This window comes from Carica papaya, chromosome 3 (assembly GCF_054855325.1).
Source record: "Carica papaya isolate Zhongbai chromosome 3, ASM5485532v1, whole genome shotgun sequence".
NCBI classification, from domain to species: Eukaryota; Viridiplantae; Streptophyta; class Magnoliopsida; order Brassicales; family Caricaceae; genus Carica; species Carica papaya.
The window spans coordinates 26,717,575-26,738,937 of record NC_142311.1 but is presented as its reverse complement, the minus strand read 5'-3'; the positions used below and the strand labels follow the sequence as shown (position 1 = coordinate 26,738,937).

Below are 21,363 nucleotides of genomic sequence, written 5' to 3'. Positions count from 1 at the left end.
CTTCTTTGAAGTCAAAATAAGAAAAAACTAAACAACGATGATATGCCATCTTTTTAAATGTAATATGACAATTTTTTTGACTCCCAAAAATTTCTTTACTCTAATATTTTTAATAAGCCTCTAAAATAAGGTGCTGAAAAAATAATTTCCTATACCGTAATTGAGAAAAAATCTACTTTCAACTTTTAATATTCAAAGATATTCCCTTCACAATTACTTCAGTATGATAATTGAGAAAAAGCCCTTGACAATGGCGGATCCGCCAATTTAGCGGTATACCTTAAAACTGTCTAATCATCCCCATACCCAACTCCCTTCTGAATCATTAGTGTTATTACAAACATGTAATCCCAGAAAACTTTAATCACAGAAGGACAAAATTTTGAAGGTGAAAAGACTCTGAAAAGAAGACAACATCATTTTTTTTTTTTTTTTTTTATCTTCCTTGCTCAAAGACATTTAAATACATATATGTTCAATGAATGGACAGAACAAAATTAATGATGAGAAGAAAACTTGTACCAAATTGCCATTTTATATGTTTCCTTAATCAGTAGATTTTGGCGAAGAGATCGAAGTGCCTGAGAAAAGATACCCTCTATGGTATGGACTCCGACTACCCGAGGTATCTTTGTGAATGAGCGGTTCAGATGCCCGGGTGACATGAGTATGAATCCCAGAAGCTGCTTTTCTTTCTCTATAGGAAGCCCAAGTAACCAAATAAAGACCAGCAATAATCAGAAATCCCCCCAAGATGCTGTTTTCACATGAAAGGCCACTTAGTAAGCTCAGAAGTAAAAACATATTAATATTGAAACCAGGGGTGAAAACTAATTTTTTACTTCAAAAGATTTTTCATGAGAAATAGATCAGAGAATGAATGTCCCAAAAAAAAACACCTATATATGTACAGAATGAATTGCAAAAAATCTATAAAGAAATTGATCAACCAACAAGAAATTAAATTGCACAAGGTAGTAGTATAACTATGGATGGGACAGAGTTAGACCTCCCCAAATATACTGGGCTTCCAAGGAAAATTCTTGACAGAATGGCTGATGCTGCTGGCTGAAGCGGATTATAAAGAGCAACCAAAGAAGGTCCCAGGATCTTATTGGACCAAGTCAGGAGACCATAATTAAGGGCAGAAGCAACAATTCCCTGTTAGAAAAAAGTTTAACGAAAATCAATTTCCTCTATGGAGAGCAAAATCAAATAGAAGTTTCTCCAAATTGAGAAATTCTAAGCCATTTGGATTATCATCTTCAAATAAGCCATATTCTAAAACCACTTGGAATAAGCTACATGGATCCCTTTTTCTCCAATTTGGAACAGAAAATAAGTTCTTCATGCATTTTATGCCCAAGTGAGTCTTCAAGTTATCTCCTACTGCAATGAATTCTAACACAGTAACTGCAGACTGTAATGAATTACCCTACAGAACTTGGGATCAGATGATCCGATGGAAATCTCTAAACTACAACATGGTATTCTTTCCCAAATTTTAATTTTTTTAATGTTATAATATTTAAAGATAGGACTTCAGCATCTCCATCTTTACTCTGGTACAACCTTTCCTTGATGCAGAACCATCTAAACGCTTAAATAAGAAAGCTAATCATAGTACATTATAAGAGGTATTTTCTTATTTTTCTATGTAGTAAAAATAAAACCTTTTAGGATATTTGGATTATTTTAATTATTTGAGAATTGTTAAAAACTTTAGATTTCTTTTCTTGTAAGTTGTTTTTTTTTAGTTAAAATTAAAATTTATATAATTTTACAAAAGCTTCTAATCAATAACTTATCTTAAGCTTAAAATTTATAACTTTCTAGTCAAATTACTTTACACTGCCTAATATCCTTTTTCCTCTCAAACTTCTCACCTTTATTCCCCTTTTCCCATTATCTATCTACTCTTCCATTCTCTTGTATTTTTCTCTATTTCTCTACATCTTCGGATACTCATGGTTCTACCATTAATTCTCGTGCATCATATTTAACACCTTGTAACAACAAAGTCTTGTACAATTTGGAAGTAAAAGCTTTAGCATTAAGCATGGAAGAAAAATAGGCCAATAAAAGGAAAAAGAAATCAGAAAAAGTAAACCAGAATATCTTTGACATTAGAGAAATATATTTTTATAATGTTAATTTAATTTTAATATTTTTACATATTATTTGAATTATCAGATTATGTAAAAGAATTTTCAAAACTTTATCTAGTTTCCAATTTTACATCATGTTTCTCACAAAAAAAAGAAAGAAATTTTACATATTGTTTGGCCTAGGGAAATTTTTCTTCCTTTTATTACACTCATTTTTGTTTATATATTTTACGTAACTATTTATATAAATATATAGGTAAGTCATTAGTCATAATTTTAAATAAAAGTATATAGATGTATTGTGAAAAAAATTACTATTCAATTCAATAAGCTAATTATAGACTGTTAAAACCACTGTCAAATAAGCATCAGTTTTTTTCTGGGACACCAAAAACTTTTGTAAAAAAGATAAAACAAAAAATCCTAAAGAAAATAAAAAGAAATTCACCAAAACTGGAGAGAGTTTGGTTAATCAAACTTTCTAATTGCAATTTCTCCAAACTTTCTTTTTAAATTTGGTCAAAATTCTTCAAAATTTTCTAAGATTTCATGCATTTTCTTTCCTAGAAGAATAGTCTAGTGTCATCTTGGAAAAAGAAAGACATTTATGTCTTACCAATGGTTCAAAATTGTTCCAGCAAAAAAAAAAAAAAAAGAAAAATGTGGTTCTAATACTTCATTCAAATGAATTGTTGTGTTTGTTTAAAGTATAGGGACTACATAATAATTTTTTCAAACTAATGACCTAGTTGTAATTAGGTCCAAAGCCCAACCATTTCTCTATAATTTATTCTCAAGTTGATCATATAAATACCTTCATTTAGTAACAGGTTAAGGTCGTGATGTCATATTGATAAAAGAAACGAATTTAACAAAATTACCCCTAATTAATGGATGACCACAATTTTCATGCCTCTCCTCTCTCTTCTCATTTATTGAGTTATCTCTTTTCTTGCCAACTCCCTACTCATGAGCCCCTCTGTCTTGCATGCTCATCCCCTATTCTTCTTTGTTTCTAGGTATTTCCTCTACTTGCTTCCCTTTTTTCTCTCTAATTTCTTCTGCTTTCTCCCAAACCAATTTTTCTGTCCTAATCAATGTTACCTGAAATTCCTATCCTACATAAACAAAGTGGATCAAAGATGCATCCATAATATTAGAACCCATTAAACGACCTTCTATAGATAGCAAGTGGTCACTTCAGCAATTAGAACTAGAAATGAAGTCACATGCATAACTTAGTCTCCAGATATTTGAAGTCAGAAACTTACAGCATAGATGACTGCAAAAAGCTCGGATTGTGCCAAATGCCAGTCTGTTGAGTCATTGGTCATAAAGAAAGCTGTTGTTACCATCAAGAAAGCACCAAAAAAGTATGAATATGCTGTGACGGAAAGATTTGCAGGATACTTCTTCAAAACTGGAGCCTGGAAGTTTTTCACAACAATGAATTGAGCCACCACCAAATACAAATTGAACTCTAATTTAATAGGTCTATCACCAATAATACAGCTAGTTGGCAAATTGTATAAATGCACAATGTGCAAACCTTCATAATCCAGTATGACAATCATTTACATAGTGAGTCTGAGACAGACAAACAGCAATTCATGTATAGAAGGGGAAAAAAATTGAGGGTCAGAAATAAAAAGATTTCAATTGTTAAGGTCAGTGTACATGTAACAGAGAAATATTTTTCATAGCACAACCACAAAGCAAAGAACATTCCTAAAACACCATCCTCCAAGATAGTAGAGAAGTATTGCAATAACATCAATGGTTCCAAGGTTCACCTCAAATCATGGTGATCAAACAAACAGTGTCCAAGAGAGTTTTTTAGAAGACAAAGATAGCTCATGAAAAGGCATCTTGGAGGGGGTCTCTGCCCATGGACTTGAAGGCAATCCCAAAATTATTTATCTCAACAGACAAAAAAATGCTTTTGCAAATTTTAATTTTGTTAATTGAGTGTCCTTGGAACTAAACTCTCAGAAATAAATCGATTAATCACCTTCATTTCAAAATTGAGGTTAATAACCTACGGATTAATATAAAATACATTTTTTTTAATATAAGTATTATTAAAAATAGAAGGAGAGTTACATCAGATTAGAACTTGTTGTCCTATCAGCAAACCCCCAAAAAGAAAACAACCAAAATAAAAAGAGAAAAACCAGAGAAACTCAATAAAAGATAGCTCGCAATTTTCAATGCAAAGTAAATAAACATATTTAAAGAGCCCAATTTTCTTACCCAAAGAGACACCAAAAGAGTCATCCTGATGAACAAATTATTCTTTAAGATCTTGGCATTTTTCTCAAACCATAATAATCACAACCTAGAAAATAAAGTCCCTGGCTCAACAATTGGTTATGTTTCCTTCTAACAACTCCTTGGAGTGAAGAAGAAATAAGAACTCCAAAGATTCATAGATAAACCCACATTGAAGGTGTCAAATATGGGTGCCCAAAGTCTCAAAACCATATCAAAACATAGGAAAAAAAGATTGTGAGACTCAGCAACTCTGAAATACATCACACACATCCCTAGGACAATGCATGATTTGACCTGCGAGCTTGGAATAATTAGTATTCCAGCTATTCAGGACTGCAGTCCAAACAAAAGCCTTAATTTTAGTCCAAATTTTCATAGAGCAGGAACCTTCCAGAAACATTGAGTAAAGGCATCATCTTAAATAGTTGATGTAGGACAAATAGGGTTGATCATATGTAGGGTTTCTTAAGCACGCATGTAAGAAGTTTTAAACATCACATTTAAGAGTTTGATTGCTCTTTTTTTAAAATAAAAAGTGTAGATGTATATTCATATAAGCACCAAGGGGTGCAAACCATGTACAATTATATACAGTTCAGTCCACACAAAACAGGACTCTAAGAGCCTCATAAAACATAGGAGGATGACCCATTAATAAAAATTCTAGGGTCCTAAACCATATATTTTTAAGAACATCAAAACTTTTTGCAACCAAATGCCCTTCTATTTATTTCCTTCCAAACAGTCCAAAAAGTGTGAGCGGAATCAGATCCACAAAGATACATGTCTTTAATGTACTCCCAAGTCCATAACTCTTCCTTAACTGACCCTGTCATCACCCAACTAATCTTGATCGAATTATACACCATGGTTCATAACAAATATACCAAAGGACACCACAATAAAAGGTGGTTGCAACTCTCCTCTGCCTCCTTGCGGAAGTAGCATGCCTTAACCAGAACCAAACCCTTTCTCCTGAGTTTAACAATCGTTAGAATGCACTCCCAACTAGCTTCCCAAGCAAAAAAGAAATCCAAGGTGGAATTTTGACCTTCCAGATTTGTTTATACGGGAATGGACCAACATTATCCTCACTCGGTAAAAGCCCTTTGTACCGAGATTTAACCATGAAGAACCCAGTTTTGGTGATTGTCCGTCAAGGTGTATCAATATTATTACCAGGGGATACAAGTGATAGAGCTCTCATCAACTTCTCATACTCATTAAGCTCCCAATCATTCAGATTTCTTAGCACCAACACCTGCCACACCTCACCACCATCAGCATTACTCACAAAATAGTCACTGACGCTCATTCACTTATTCTGGGCAATATCATAAATCTGTGGGAATTTATCTTTAAGCAAGCCTCCTTCCACCCATTGATCTTCCCAGAATCTGATTCTGTTTCCCCTTCCTACTTTCCAGCAAATATATCTTCGAAACCTCTCATTATCATCCTCAATCTTTTTCCATAAACTTTTGTTATGGGAGCGCACACTCCCACAAGTGAGCCATCCTCTCTCTTCCACCCCAAATTTTGAAGCAATGACTCTTCTCCATAAAACATTCTCCTCATTCATGAATCGGCAAAACCATTTTCCTTGTAATGCTGCATTCATTTCAATCATCAACAGAATGCCCAACCCGCCATGGGAAATGGGTTTCTTCAATTCATTCCAAGCAACCAGGTGAAACTTTCTTTTGTCTATCATATCTCCCCATAAAAATCTACATTGTATAGACTCCAATTTCTTGGCAACACTTCTTGGGATAGTTAAAATTGACAAGTAATAAATAGGTAAGTTACATAAAGTGCTCCATATAAGAGTAAGTCTTCCTCCTTTTGACAGTAAGCTCTTTTTCCACCCAACAAGTCTCTGCTCAAATCTATTTATCACTGGTTCCCAAGTCCTGGAGTCCTTATAATTAGCTCCCAAAGGCATGCACAGATATTTGATGGGCAGCTTGGTCACATTACACCTCAGAACTCTAGCCAGTCCTTCCTGTCCACCCTCCAAGCCTGACAAGTTCTAATTTTGTGAGGTTGATATTAAGCTCAGAAACCACCTGAAAACCCATCAGAATGCATCTTATACTTAGCGGTGCTTTCTTCTCAGGTAGACAGCCTTCTTACCCAAACAAACAAATTTGACTTAATTGGACCTAAGCAGTTTCACAGACTTGAAAGGAATAACTTCTGCATGGAACACACCATTGCTTTGGATCGTCATACCATCAAATTTCAATTTAAACCAGTGAAGTGTCTTCAGCCACTCGATTTCTTTATCAATTTGAAAATTACAAGAAAGTCATTAAAAATTTTACGGAGGTACTGTGGTCATTTCATTGACAAGAATATCCAACCTAAATGGTAAAAGCTCATAGGGTGTCAAGTAAAACGAAAAGCACCTCAAGGTTTCTTGTAGATAACTGCTATACGTAAGCGATAAGTTGTAAATTAGTCTTTCAATTACTGAAAATTCTTATAATAGATAGAGAAAAAGAAAGAACAAATTCTTTCGTCCATTGGTACAAGAATGTCAGAAAATGACAAACTACTAATATGGCTCTCTTGTAGTAGTGACAGAGGTAGAAACATTGACAGCATAGGGTTAACCTAGAACAAATTTGTTACTTCAAAAAAAACCTAGGAAAAATTCATCATTTTATCAGCAAGAATATCCCACCTAAATGGTACAAGCTCATAGGTGTTGAGTAAAATGAAAAGCTCCTCAAGGTTTCTTGTAGATGATTGAAATACATATGGGTTAAGTTGTAAATTAGTCTTTCAATTAATGAAAATTCTTAAGAGAGAGAGAGAGAGGGAAAGAACAAACTCCTTCCTGCAGTAGCACAAGAATATCAGAAAATTACAAACCACAAATATGGCTCTTGTAGTACTGACAGAGGTAGAATAAATGAGAGCATATGGTTAACCTAGAACAAATTTTCATTTTGCTTCCTGAGAGAAGTATGTATATGTGAAGTACATGAGAAAGTTTTCAGTGATTAGCATGCATAATGGCCTCTGACCTGTGGGGTAGATTATATAAAGATGAAACATCTTTTTGTTTATGGGTGGTACTCCGTTGGTACCTTTTAATTCGAATTTTCTTTTATTTCAAAAAATAAATAAATAAATAAATAAAGATGAAAATTCTGTTTTGCAGTTGAGACATGTTTAATCATACAGTTAGCTACAAGATAAGAAGGTTTATATAAAGGATTTCTAAAGCAGTACAAGCCTCTGTAATCTCACGGTAATTGTGTTCTGACCCAGCAACTCCTGTAACTATGTTACAACTTTGATTTTCATCAAGCCGTCCATTTGCCAACATCATTTAATTCGAGCAAGTAAAATCATGGATCTAAAGAGACTAACTTCATCAACTTCCTGGAATGCAAGGGCTAATTTCCGGCATAATTCCGGTGCAAATTATGATACGTTTGTGCAATCCCTCAAAATCATATGCAGCATCTCATCATATCCAATCTCTCAACAGAGAATCTATTAAAGGTTTCAAGCAGTACCAGAAAAAAAAAAAAAAAAGAAGTCCACATGAAGAAGTGACAAGACCACATAAGACAGGTGCGTGGAAGAAAATCTGCAGGGGAGGAGGAAGTTTTCAGCAGGTGCATTAGATGGAGGGCAAGTAATGGGGAGAGAACTAGTTTATCAACAGATCCTTGGCTCAATGAGGAATCACTGTAGGAGAGATTTCCATAAATTTATGCTATCACATGGTTCAAGATCATTATAGTAAAGGAAGCAACAAGAGAACTTGGTGGTAGGAGGGAGTGGCACACAGAAGTTCTAAGGAGTCTTAATGGCTGGGAGTTCTACGATTACAAGTTGCTGTTGGGATCTTTGATGCCTGTAGCTCTGGAGGAAAGGGACGATCAACCTATTTGGACTCTCACTTCAAATGGGTCCTTTCGGTTGCGTCTTTCTACAAATACTTGGTTAAGAATTCCATTGAGGAGGATAAATTCCCATTTACACAAATTTGGGAAGTGAATTCTCAACCTAGAATTACATTTTTTGCATGGGAAGTAGGCCGTGGAAGTATATTGACCATAAATAAGTTGATAAGAAGAGGCAAGATCATGGTCAAAGGTTGTTACCTTCGTAAGAAGGCAGAGGAGACATGCGATCATATTCTACTTCAGTGTTCTTTTGTGACCGAGTTGATAAGAAAGTTTTTTGGTGTTTATTGGATAATGGCGGGCAGTGTAAAGGATGAGTTATGAGCTTGGAAGGGAGCTAGCAGTAGGAAAAAACATTTGGATTTCATTCTCTTACAATCTTCTGGGTGGCATGGAAAGAAAAAAATAGAAGGGCTTTTAAGAGAGTGGAGGAGGAGGCTGATAGGGTTAGAGATAGGTGGTATCACATTTTGGGTTGTCTGGTTATCAGTAATTTGTTTTTCTCTATTGAGGACTTTGGTAAACTTACTGAAACCCTTATGGATGTACAAATATTTTTTACACAGGTTGGTATTCTCTTGGTGCCTATAGTTAATAAATACACTTATACTTTTTATTTAAAAAAAACAGTTCCATATATGTCAGTATTTAACTTTCTATATTTCATCAAAAGAACATAACACAATCATTCCATCAACAATCCTATACTAAATGAGAGAGACACACTTAAAATAGAAATTGTCACACTGCAAAGGGAAGCACTGCCTCAGCATTGAAATAATTCTAATTGTAGATTGTAACTCTGAAAAGAAGTCGTGCCTAAAAATAATCCAATGAATCACACAATTACATACCTGGATGGCTAGAAAAGCAGCCATGCACATGCAGTTCCCAATTAAGCATAAAACCCCAATATGCCAATGCTCCAATCCAAGCTCTAGAAAAGTAGACATAAACCATCCAGTGGGTTCTGGTTGACCCTTGGCACTTATTTCATTATGTGCTGAAAACTCAGCATCCTGGTAACCAATCAAAACTGGACCACGGAACAGAACCATCAATATGGCCCCAAAAACACAGACAAGGGTCCCTCCAACCTTAGCTTGACCTTCGGCTCTGAACAAATTCACTCTTTCTGTACTGCATGAAGTAGACAAAACATGGTGCAACAAAAGTAACAAACATCAAAAATCCAATATAGATGCACGCATAATAGATACACAGACAAAGCATCAACTATGTTTGAAGAAGATTGAGAGTTTGGGAGAAAAGGAGAATCCTCTGTTATTATTATTGGGCACAAAGGTGCTAATTTATAGGCATTCGGCCAGAATAAATAAAAGATATTATAAAAAATATTCTAACAACCTAATAGGGTGCAATGGTAGTGGGCATTTCCCAGCTGTCATAACAACCTAGTAAAATACTAATTTACTCCTTAGTGTATTTACATTTCTACACTCCCCCTCAATATAGGATACATAAATGTTAAGTAATCCTATATTGGATACAAAATTATTAAATTCTCTTTTTGGTAGTGTTTTTGTGAGAATGTCTACAGTTTGTTGACTTGTTGGGATGTATTGTAGTGATATATTCTTACTTTCAATTTTCTTTCTGATGAAGTGTCGATCAATTTACATATGTTTAGTTCTATCGTGGTGCATAGGATTCTTGATCATGCTTATAGTTGATAGATTGTCACACCAAATTCTCATAGTAGTGGGAGCCGAGAACCTTAATTCAAGTAAAATCTTTTTCAGCCATACTCCTTCACATATTCCATAGGTAAGAGATCGTAATTCAGCTTCAACATTATTTCTTGACATAATAGTTTATTTCTTACTTCGCTAAGTGACTAGATTGCTCCATACATAAGAAAAGTAACCGGATGTAGATCTCCTATCAGTTACTGAACCAGCCCAATCAGCATTAGTGTAGATTTCAATATCTCTGACCATAGTTTTCTGAAAAAATAATCTTTATCCAGATGTTTAGGTACTTCAAGATACGATAAACAGCATTCATATGCTCCTTAATAGGTTGAGACATGAATTAACTCACAGAGCTTACTACAAAGTAGATGTCAGGTCTCGTGTGAGCCAAATATATGAGTTTTATCAACGGATACATCCTTTTATCAACAGATTTGCTATCACTTTTGGAGCCAAGTTTAGCATTTGATTCCATAGGAGTCTCTGCAAGTTTACAACCAACCATACTTGTCTCATTCAAAAGATCTAAGATGTATTTCCGCTAAGATATAGAAATTTCCTTCTTGGATCAAGTGATTTCCATTTCAAGAAAATACACAAGTATTCCAAGGTATTTAATTTCAAATTCTTTTGCTAAAAAGTGTTTCAGTTTCTGGATTTCTTCATTATGATCACTTGTCAGTATAATATCATCGACATAAACGATTAGTACAGCTCTCTTTCCTAAGATACAGTGCTTGATGAATAGAGTGTGATCATATTGATACTGTTCATATTTCATATGCTTCACTACCCTGGTGAATCTGTCAAACCATGTCCTTGGTGACTATTTGAGACCATACAGTGTCTTTTTTAGTTTGCATACTTTTTATGAATTTATTTCAAATCCAGGTAGAACTTTCATATATACTTCTTGTTCTAGATCACCATTAAGGAAAACATTCTTCACATCAAGTTAGAAAAGAGGTCAATCAAGATTAGAGGCTAAAGAGAATAGTACCCGAATTGCGTTATACTTGGCAACTCCAACAAACATCTCTTAATAATCGATTTCATATGACTAGGTGAACCCTTTAGCAACAAGTTGTGCTTTGTAGCGATTCATACTATCATCAAGATTGTATTTAGTGGTGAAGATCCACTTGCGTCCTACTAGAGTTTTCCCTGGAGGTAGATCAGATAACTCCCATGTTCTGTTTTTCTCAAGAGCTGAAATTTCTTCTTGGATAGCAACATTCCACTCAGGAATTTTGAGAGTTTCATGAACCGTTCTCGGTTCTAAAGGGATATTGTCAAACTTACTCATAAGAGTCATCAATTTTGAAGATAGTTTGTCATATGAGACATAATCCTGTATGGGATGCATTAAATAAGAGCGAACACCTTTTCGTAAAGCAATAGGTAAACCAATATCATCAGTTGAGTTAGATATCTCATTACCTGTATTATTTTGGGTGCTTGGTCCAGGAGTTGAATCATGATAGTGCATAATTAACTCAGGTATTTTATCTTTACTTTGAGTTTTGTTCCTCCAGGTATAGATACGCAACTTACTTACTGCAGGTAATGTGCTATCAGTCTCTGTGATAGGTTCAGGTTCAAGTTCTTTGGTTGTTTGAGAGACGAGTTCTTTTTCTAATGTTGTTAATGGAACATGTAATAGATGTATGTTCACATCCTACAATTGATATTCCTGAGTACCAGATGTCTCCTCCTGAATATCGAGAATGAGGTAAAAACGTTTGTTCTCAAAAAATGTGACATCCATAGTGTTATAGGCAGGTGACTGGACAAAAACATTTGTAACCTTTCTGAGAGGATGAATACCCGACAAAATTACACTTAAGGGCTCTAGGATCTAGCTTCCTTCTGAGATGGGTGTGAATGTGAGCATAAACAGAACAGCTAAAGACTTTAAAAAGAATTGTGTGAAAATATGATACTCTGAGAATGCTTGAACAAGGGAATAATAAAGTGTTCTGAATTTAAAAATACGGGAGGGCATCCTATTGATCAGGTATGTGACAGTGAGAATAGCCTTTCTCCAAAGAAATTTAGGAACATTTGTGGTAAACATGAGTGAGCGAGACACTTCAAGAAGATGTCTATTTTTTCTTTCTGCTACACCATTTTGTTGAGGGGTGTAAGCACAAGAACTCTAATGGACAATGCCTTAATCAGTAAGGTACTTTCCTAAGTTGGATGCAAAGTATTCACAGGCATTGTCAGTTTTTAACACTTGTATTTTTATTTGAAATTGAGTTTAAATGATAGTATTGAATTTTTAAAAGATTTGATCAATGTCAAATTTTTATTTTATTAGATAAACTCAGGTTATTCTACAGTGATCATCAATGAAGGAGACAAATTATTTTGTACCAGTAATGTTTTTCACCCAAGCCGATCCCCATACATCATTATGGATCAATGCAAAGGATTTTGAGGGTTTGTACGCAATAATGAGATATGAATTGCGAATATGTTTAGAAAATTAACACATTTCATATTAAAATGAATTTGGATTTTTATTTCTAAATAAAACAGGAAATAGTTTTTTCAAATACATAAAGTTTGGATGTCCTAATCTATAATTCTGTAACATAATAGATTGTTCAATATTAGAACATTCTACAAATACGGAATTAGCACATACTGCACTTGTAGTTTGTCCATTTGAAGGTGATGTTTTGATTGGTAGAAGATAAAGTTCTGATTCCTTCTTAGCACTGCCAATCATCTTCCCCGAGTCCAAATCCTGAAAAACACATAACCTTTTGACAAATTTAACCACACAGTTCAAGTGTCTACATAATTTGCTTACAGATAGTAGATTGTAGTCCGAATTTGGTACGTAGAGGACGAAATGTATAACCAAATTTGGTGATATGTAGGTTGAGCCAATTCCTGCCACTTAAGAATTTGTTCCATCAGTGGTCTTAATAGAGAAAATTTCTTTACACTCATTGTACTGATGAAGGAGTGTAATATCCTCAGTCAAATGGTCGGATGCCCCTGAATCAATAATCCACATTTGTCTTTTCATAGAATATGCAGATAAACTGAGTAAGCAATTACCTTTCTGAGCAACTGAAGCATTACCAAGTAGGCCTTTCTGAGAAAACATTTGCAAGAGAACCTCCATCTGAGCTGGACTAAAGGGAGCTGTTTCTGTGGATGTGGGGGCAGAGGATAATTCCTCATAAATTACCATATTGCCCTCAGCCTTTGAATGTTTTTTCTCAACTAGTTTGCCATGTAATTTCCAGCATTTATCACGATTATGACCGGATTTTTTGCAAAACTCACACCACAATCTCTCATTTCTTTCTTTAGCTTCCGAAACGCGACCCACAAAAGCAGAGGTGTGCTCAGAGGCAAGAGCACTATTTTGGGATTCGTCCAGAGAGGATTTCTTCTGAGCAGCAAGTGCAGAACCCATTTCCACGGCGTTTGGGCCAAACTCTCCCATCATGACTTTCTTCCTACTCTCTTCTTGACGGATTTTCGAGAAAGCTTCCCTGAGACTCGGCAACGGTTTGGTGCTCAAAATGCGTCCACGAATCTTATCAAGGTTTTTGTTGAGGCCCATCAAAAATTTGAAGACCCTTTTTCATTCAGTGATGGTTTTGAAGATTATAGAATCGTTAGGGCAGCTCTATTGATGTTCTTCGAAGACATCGGGCTGTTGCCAATTGCGGATGAAGGCGTTGTAGTATTAAGTGATAGAGAGCTGCCCCTGTCGCAGGTCATGAAGGTGGCTTTCGATTTCAAAAATTGCTGAAGTGTTATCACGGTTGGAATAGAACTCACGAGCAGCAACCCAAGTATCGTGTGCGGTCTCATAAAACAGAAAGTTTTCTCCAATTTCTGTTGTCATGGAATTCACCAGTCATGACATTACAAGATTATTTTTTACTTTCCACGTACGAGCGTTCGGGTCGTTTGCTGGAGGTGGAACGATTTCTTCAGTTAGGTACTCGTCTCTTCCCTTTCCGCGAATGAACATCAAAACAGAGGAGGACCATTGGAGATAATTGCTTCCACTCAACCTATGTCCAGTGACGAACGAGGGTGCCTGATCACGTGAGAGTTGTTGACTGGCATTGAAAGATAGGATCGTGAAAGAACTTCAGGTGGAGATGAGGTTTGCTCATATGTGGCCATTTGGCTTGATTTGGATGATGAATGTGGATCAGACTAGCTCTGATACCATGAAGAAGATTGACAGTTTGAGAGAAGAGGAGAATCTTCTGTTATTATTATTGGGCACAAATGTGCCAATTTATAGGCATTCAGCCAGAACAAACAAAAGAGATTATAGAAAATATTCTAACAGCCTAACGGGGTGCAATGGTAGTGGGCATTTCCCAACTGTCATAACAACCTAGTAAAATACTAATCTACCCCCTAATGTATTTACATTTCTACGTATATACATTTCTACGATATTAAAGATAAGACAAAGCATCAGCTAAATTAAAGATAAAAATAAATAATCATACTCACCCCATCATTACAGCCAGGAGAAATGTAAAGACTGGAATTGATGGCTGTATGGCAGCAGCATATGTTGGATTTGTGTAGCTTAGACCAATGAGAAACAGAAGTTGGTTGCCAAATATCCTACTCAGATTTCAAACAAAATTAGACTGATAAGCAGGATTTTTGACCAATCATGGTAAACATAAGTAAAATAATCAGATACTTAAAGTAGCTTATAAGATCACAACTTACCCCGTTAATCCAAGAAAGAAAAGTGACAATAAAAGAGGTCTATTCATCGGTGGTCTAATCCTTCTGCGAATAAAAAACGAGAAACACTTCAAGAAAAGGTTGTCTTTTCATATCAGATATCTTTTTATAGAAAAAGAAATTACCGAGAGAGAGAGCACAACAATGGGAGAATAACATATCCTACTAACAAAAAAAAAATTATGAAGACGAGAAATAAGAGAGACATGAACACAATAGAGCCTCTCAATCTCTTTGCATCACAGATAATGTAATTCTTGAAAGAAACCAAGCCCCTTTACCAACAGTAACGCCACATAAACCAATCTATCCAACAGAAGACAAGCAAGTTGGATATGCTGAAAGAAAAATTGGTGCTAGCTCCTATCATGAAATCCATCAACTAACAAAGAGGACACGTCTCCACAATGTTTATACACCTAAACCTTCACAAAAGCACTCAAACGGGCAAAGAAGAAAAGCTCAATAATTGGAGGACAAACCCACTAATCCCCCGAATTTCCAAACAGTTCAGTCAAAGCAATGAAGCTACCTTGCAATATAAAAACATAAAAAACAAACTAGCTGCTTATCTTTTAATACGAGGACACATCAAAGAAATTTCAGGAAATGTAACTCTATTTGGCTTATGTTTTTCTTTTGAAGGAGAAAATGGAACTTTTTGGCTTACACTTCTATAACAAGTCATTAATATTCCACAAAGACAAGAGGGAACTCTCACCTTCGAGGAAGAACTCATAAAAACCAAATTGTAAGTGGAAATACGGTTTCTTGGCTGGTTTGATGGCAATCTAAGACCTTAACTCAAGAACAGACAATGAACTCGAATTGAATCTTTCAAGGAAGAAACTTTCAATACTGAAATTTAAATAATTTAGATTGTCAACAGTGCTCAAATATAGAACTGATATGCCTAAATCAATTTAGAGAGTTAGAAAGTGAGTGCTTTAGTGCATTATATAAAAATCATGTTGTATCACATTAGATGATCTACAGATCAGGTGTTCCATATTTACAACTAATCCATGGAAGGACAAATCCTATGATATTATTAAAAAGCACGAGTCATTTTACTTTCCTTTTCTGTTTTAGCTTTTGTTTTTACTACCAGGCATACAAGTCTAGATAAGATGACAACAGATTAACCACCTGAAAGCCTAAAACTAAACAAATTAGATATACACGAAAGTATAGAGATATATGTTGGAGAAAGATTGGAAGATGCATATTTAGACATAAGTCAGTCTGAAACTCTATCTAGTTTCCCCCTCAAGTAAGAAATATTAAAAATAACCTTATGTTGCCTTGAATTTTGCAGGAATCCCTTAAATACAGCACCCACGGGATAATTGTCTCTAGAACAATATTCATTATGAGGCCTTTCACTCAATGAATACAAGCTCAAGGAGCACTTCGCTAAAGCTCAAGCTTTACTTGCCTAAAAATAATAGAAACTTTTTATTGATTGATGTTCTAGTCAGGTTCCTGGAATATGAACCTCTGAGAGGAAAAGAAAGGACAGTAAAGAGGAAGATGAGGAAGAAATAGAGGAGAATAAGAGAGAAAAGCTGACAGAGAGAAAGTCTCCTACTGTGGCTACTATTTTCTTTCTGAATAAAAAGTATAAAGTATGTACTAACATTATCGGTACCAAAAGAATGGGGGTACCGCCCATGTACAAAAGTAATTACAAAATGTTAGCATATCAATGATATTTTTAAAATCCACATCACTATTAATGTCATGATCTAACAATACTGACCAAAGGTATGCATCCATCTATCTTTTAATCTATTTAACCTACTCTGAACACTATCAAAAGCTCTCATATTCCTCTCTTTCCAAATGACCCGGAAAACAGTTAATGTGATAATGTTTGCAATATTTCTTTTTACAAGTAAACCCTCCCACGCCCAAACCTCTCCCTAACTGAACCCACAATGACCCACTCAAACCCAAGAAGACCATAAATCATGCACCATAAACTATAAGTTGTAGGACACCACAATAAGAGATGGTTACACGTTTCATCTGCCGTAAGACAACAATAACAGCCATTTACAAAAACCCGGCCTTTGGATTTCAATTTGTCAATGGTTGAAATTTTATTCCAGCAAGCTTCCCATGCAAAAAAAGCCATGTGGGGAGGCACTTTAGTCTTTCTACTGTGGCTAACATATGATTGGACCTACCAATTTCATCCTCTTCTCCCAAGGGATAGCCGGCAGTTTCCCTTTCCCCCTGGCCCATGTCTTACGAAGATTGGCCATAGGATAGGAAGCCTTCAAATTCATAGCTACAAAATCCAGAAATAAGTAAATTAACACGATAGGGAAGCACAAACAAAACAAAACAGGGAGAAGAGGCAACATGGAGACTCAAATTACCCCTCCACCTTGAATCCAGACTAAAAAAGATTTACAAGAGTCAAGGGGTCATTAAGATCTTGTTGTTTGTTTGAAAGAATAGTGATGGTGTTGTTATCTTGTGGCTCAAGGACTGGCATAACATTCATCAATTCAGCAGTCTCCAGATACGACAAAGAGAGAAATCCCATTTGGACCCTCCAATAGAAAAAGAAACTCTATTTCCACATCTTCATGAAATTCAGATGACCAACGAGTAGGTGATGGCCATTACTTAGATTAATATACCAAAAACAAAATTCACTGTTGCATGTGGAACAACAACGAAAGAACATACACTCCAATTGAGGTCCTTCTGATTGCAAAAGAAGAAAAAAACTGATTAAAAACTCAGGGGCATTAGAACTCATCAAAGCACAACTATGGCAATACTCAAGAAACTAGACTAGGAAAGAATGCACCAAGGGACCATCTCTATTGCTTACCATATCTTTCACTCCCTCCCTGCCGATGTAAGTGAAAGATATGGTGCCCAGGGACCATGTACGCACAAATGATTGCATCCAGCTCACATCTTATAGAGTGCAAGTGATCTAGGTCACAATGTTGTCACCTTTTAGAAACCTCTTAAGTAATGCTGGCAACAACTGTGTCTGCCATGCCTAAAACTAAGTTGGAACGAAGAAGAAGAAGAAGAGGATACGGACACAGAAGGAAAATAAGAATTAGCAATTTAGAATGCCCATTGGCTGATGGTTCAGCACCAAATCAACCCAGACAATACCGGGTTACAGAGTGGAGTATACCCAAATGGGTTTGCATCCCTAACTGAAGGATCTAACCACAAGTGAATTTTCAAACAACAACAGATAATTATCATGAAAAGCTTCCGAAACACCACATCAACTCCAAACTGTCAGCTACAATTAAAAATCCTAATCATTGCAGTTAACCTCAACACACGTACAACGCACACCACAGGAAAGAGAGAGGCTAATGACTGAAACATCTCAAAGTACGAACATTCAAATTTTAAACACCTGCACAACAACAATAGCAAACTTGACATATCTATACAACAAGCAAGATTTGGAATGAAACATGCCAACCCTGTATGCCAAGGCAAAAAATGCAATGAAAATTAACTGGGCATGTCAACTGACATTCTCAAACATAGGATTTCAAACAATGTTTCACCATCATCTCAAGTCAACCCTCTCTCAAATCACTCTTACATTACTACATTTTCCTAAACCACAAAATTCTTATAAATATTTTTCCACATAAACATAACTTTATTTTCAGTAGACAAATGAACTCATATTTTTTCTTATATCATCATCACAATTGACATTGACTAGAGGAAAGGGGGTTGTTGTGATTATATGAAGTTTTTGGTGGTTGAGAATAGTGAACTTATTATCAATCACTATGACTTGAATAGGAAGTTATATGTTAGAGAAAAGTTCCTTGTCAAGTGGTTGGTATAATAATCAACATAAAAAAAATAGCTTATCTTGTGGGAAATAACACTTTTCTTTATATTACCTCTTACTCATAAAAGTGGTGGGTACTTTACAACTGATACCTAATTGTTAATGGAATTCTACTCTATGAACACTTGCTAGATTTGTTTCTCTCCGTTATGTATCCAAGGAGGTTAGATTTTTCAGTAAACATATTGATGAGAGAATAATGATACCAATGTGTCAATGGATGCAACCTATTTATCTTCAACATAAGTTAACAGAAAGTTGAAGATTTGGGAAGTCTGGCGGTTGCTAAGTAGAGAAGTGAAGATGTGGGTGTCTAGAATGGTGGTGGTTGCAGCATAGTGAGGTTGAATTGAGGTATTTTACCTATTTCCTTGGGGAAAGAATCTGTCACATAAGACCCCATCGCATTGGTGGATCTTTTGTGTCAGCAAACATATCCATCTCATCATCAGGAGAAAATCTTAGCTTTTGTATTCTTGATCTTAAGAACTCATTGTAGATTGAAGGAGAAAATGGATAAGGTATCATTTCGAATTAGTTTATAATACTTGTTCAATCAAATACCCTTGAGGATATCAAAAAATTTTAGGGGAGAGCAACCTCAAGAACTAAAGAATTATAATTTGTTTAATTAGTTTTTTTTTCTTAATTAGTTAAAATAGTCAATTAGTTGCAATTTTTTTACTATGTCTATATTTTAGCCTATGTTAGTGTGGTAAGGAAAAACAATATTTGTTCAGTTACTGAAATCAAGCTATGAACAGCAAATATCAATTTCGCAAAAATATCGCTGCACTATTCTTTACCCAAGTTTCTCTATCCTAAGTTCTCAATCTTTTAATTCTCAATCTCACAAATGGAAGCATGACCTACGTCCTGACAGAAAATTAATTTTCTAGTTTAAGAGTAGTATTTTATTTGCTCAAACAGCACAAGCTTATTTTATTGAGCTTATAACCACTCTAAAATAGCCATACCAGTAGATTTCAGAAAAATAATCCAGTTAGCTCGGCACCATCAGAGAATCCCAAATAAACTTTAAAATTTTGTCATATGCAGTATCTGTACATAATATTCACTAAATCTCCATATCTTCAACACTAGAATCCAGGGAACCATCAAAATCTACATCAACCCTGCCTCCTCCCCCAAGGAAAATTGAAGTGTGCATGAAACATGAAAAAGGGCGTGAAAATAGAATATTACCCCAACTTGAATGAAGTCATGATGATCTCAAACAACAAAACATGCTGAGAGCATGATAAGAGGGAAGATTAAGTAATTTAAGTATTGAAAATCCTGAAAATAAAGAATCATATTCCACTTCTAGACAAAGGAAATGGCCACGAAAAGGGCAGAATCCGAAAAGAAAATGAAAGGGGCGAAGTAAGACTCAATAAGAATGAGTAATTTTGGCATGGATGCATTACAGAACATCAACCATAAAATCCAACATCACAAAGCAAATGCAAGTCGCAAAACAATATGAAATCTATTTTATCCAACAAACAAGTAAAATATAAGCTGACATTATGAATAAGAACCAAACAGATAAACGGATCCCTAATAAACATAAAAGAAGAGAATCATGAGATGTTACTTTTCACGGACATATGCGACGGGAGCAAGAATGGAGAGAGCAAGAAGATCACGAAACACGCAAAAGACAAGCTGGTTGATCCCAACATTAAGAGCTACTTTGGTAATCACATGATACCCTCCATTAAACAACTGCACCATCGCCATGGCCGCGTGTGCCTTCCAAGCATCCCTCTCCCCCAACACTCCGTTGGCTGCCATGTCTCTCTGTGGAAGAACCAATGGAAAGAAAATGAGAAAACCAGGGCCTTGAAGAACATAAGACTAAAAAGGGAAGACAGAGACTCACTGGGTATCTTGATTTCTGAATTGTGACGGGCTCTGTCACTAACAAACCTTAAAAGAGCATTTAGAATTAGGAAAGATATCGGACAAGGCAACGATGTTATCGTGCTCTGGTAAATTGGGTTCAGATCTCTGTCTGTTTCTATTTTTGTTTTGATGGTGTTTTTTGGGATTATTTTTTGGTTTTCAAAACAACCAGGTGTTGAATCTAAGGGTGCCTTGTAAGGCGCGGTGCCCAGGTCAACCGCCCAGCCAAGCAAAAATGTTAACTCGCAGTCTTAGTGGGTGTCGAGTCTATTTTTGTTCTTTTTTTTCCGGCAGAAGGAAATTTATAAAGTTTTTAATGTGTAAATTTTCTAAATAAAAATTTTTTGTTCCTTGAAGAATTTGTTCTATAAAATTCTGCTCAAATTTTAATTAAATGAAAGAAAATTCCAACTTAGATGATAAATTTTGAATGAAGATAGACATTTTAAATTAGAATTAAATGTTTTTACTATTATTTCCATCACATAAAAAGTACAAATTTATAATTGTAATTGTAAAATATGAAAACGAACATTTTTTAAATTCAAATTAGATGTTTTTACTATTATTTTCACCATATAAAAGTGAATTTATAATTGTAAAATTTTAGATACTATTGGAATTTGATTAAATTATACATCCAATATATAAATTATAAATATTTTTTACATATTCAATAAATAAAGTTTAATAATTAAATATAAATAGAGATGTACATTTCAAAAACTCAAGGATTATTTGAAATTGTTTAGATTGATCTAAACAGTATTTTTCTAGTGAAAATTTAAGTAGTAATTAAATATAAATAGAGA

At 35.1% G+C, this 21,363-nt stretch overlaps 1 protein-coding gene across 1 annotated transcript; it reads right to left on the bottom strand.

The window, feature by feature from the left end:
- Window positions 1-160: 160 nt before the first annotated feature.
- UMAMIT2 (nodulin MtN21 /EamA-like transporter family protein) lies at window positions 161-20,807 on the bottom strand. The gene is made up of 8 exons (XM_088216370.1): window positions 20,529-20,807; window positions 20,241-20,446; window positions 14,761-14,823; window positions 14,533-14,649; window positions 9,166-9,451; window positions 3,380-3,535; window positions 1,010-1,161; window positions 161-757 (listed from the first exon to the last, which is right to left on the bottom strand). Exons 2-8 carry the CDS (start codon window positions 20,438-20,440, stop codon window positions 547-549), a joined length of 1,185 nt encoding a protein of 394 aa, XP_088072496.1. The 5' UTR covers window positions 20,441-20,446; window positions 20,529-20,807; the 3' UTR covers window positions 161-546.
- Between the last annotated feature and the right edge of the window lie 556 nt (window positions 20,808-21,363).

Bases quoted from the DNA above. Each gene is read 5' to 3' on its own strand.
- UMAMIT2 (XM_088216370.1), bottom strand. From the start codon at position 20,440: ATGGCAGCCAACGGAGTGTTGGGGGAGAGGGATGCTTGGAAGGCACAC. The intron at 3,536-9,165 runs GTATGTAATTGT...AAAAACTTCCAG, and splicing joins CTGCTTTTCTAGCCATCCAG to GCTCCAGTTTTGAAGAAGTA. The intron at 758-1,009 runs GTCTAACTCTGT...ATGTGAAAACAG, and splicing joins AGCCCAGTATATTTGGGGAG to CATCTTGGGGGGATTTCTGA.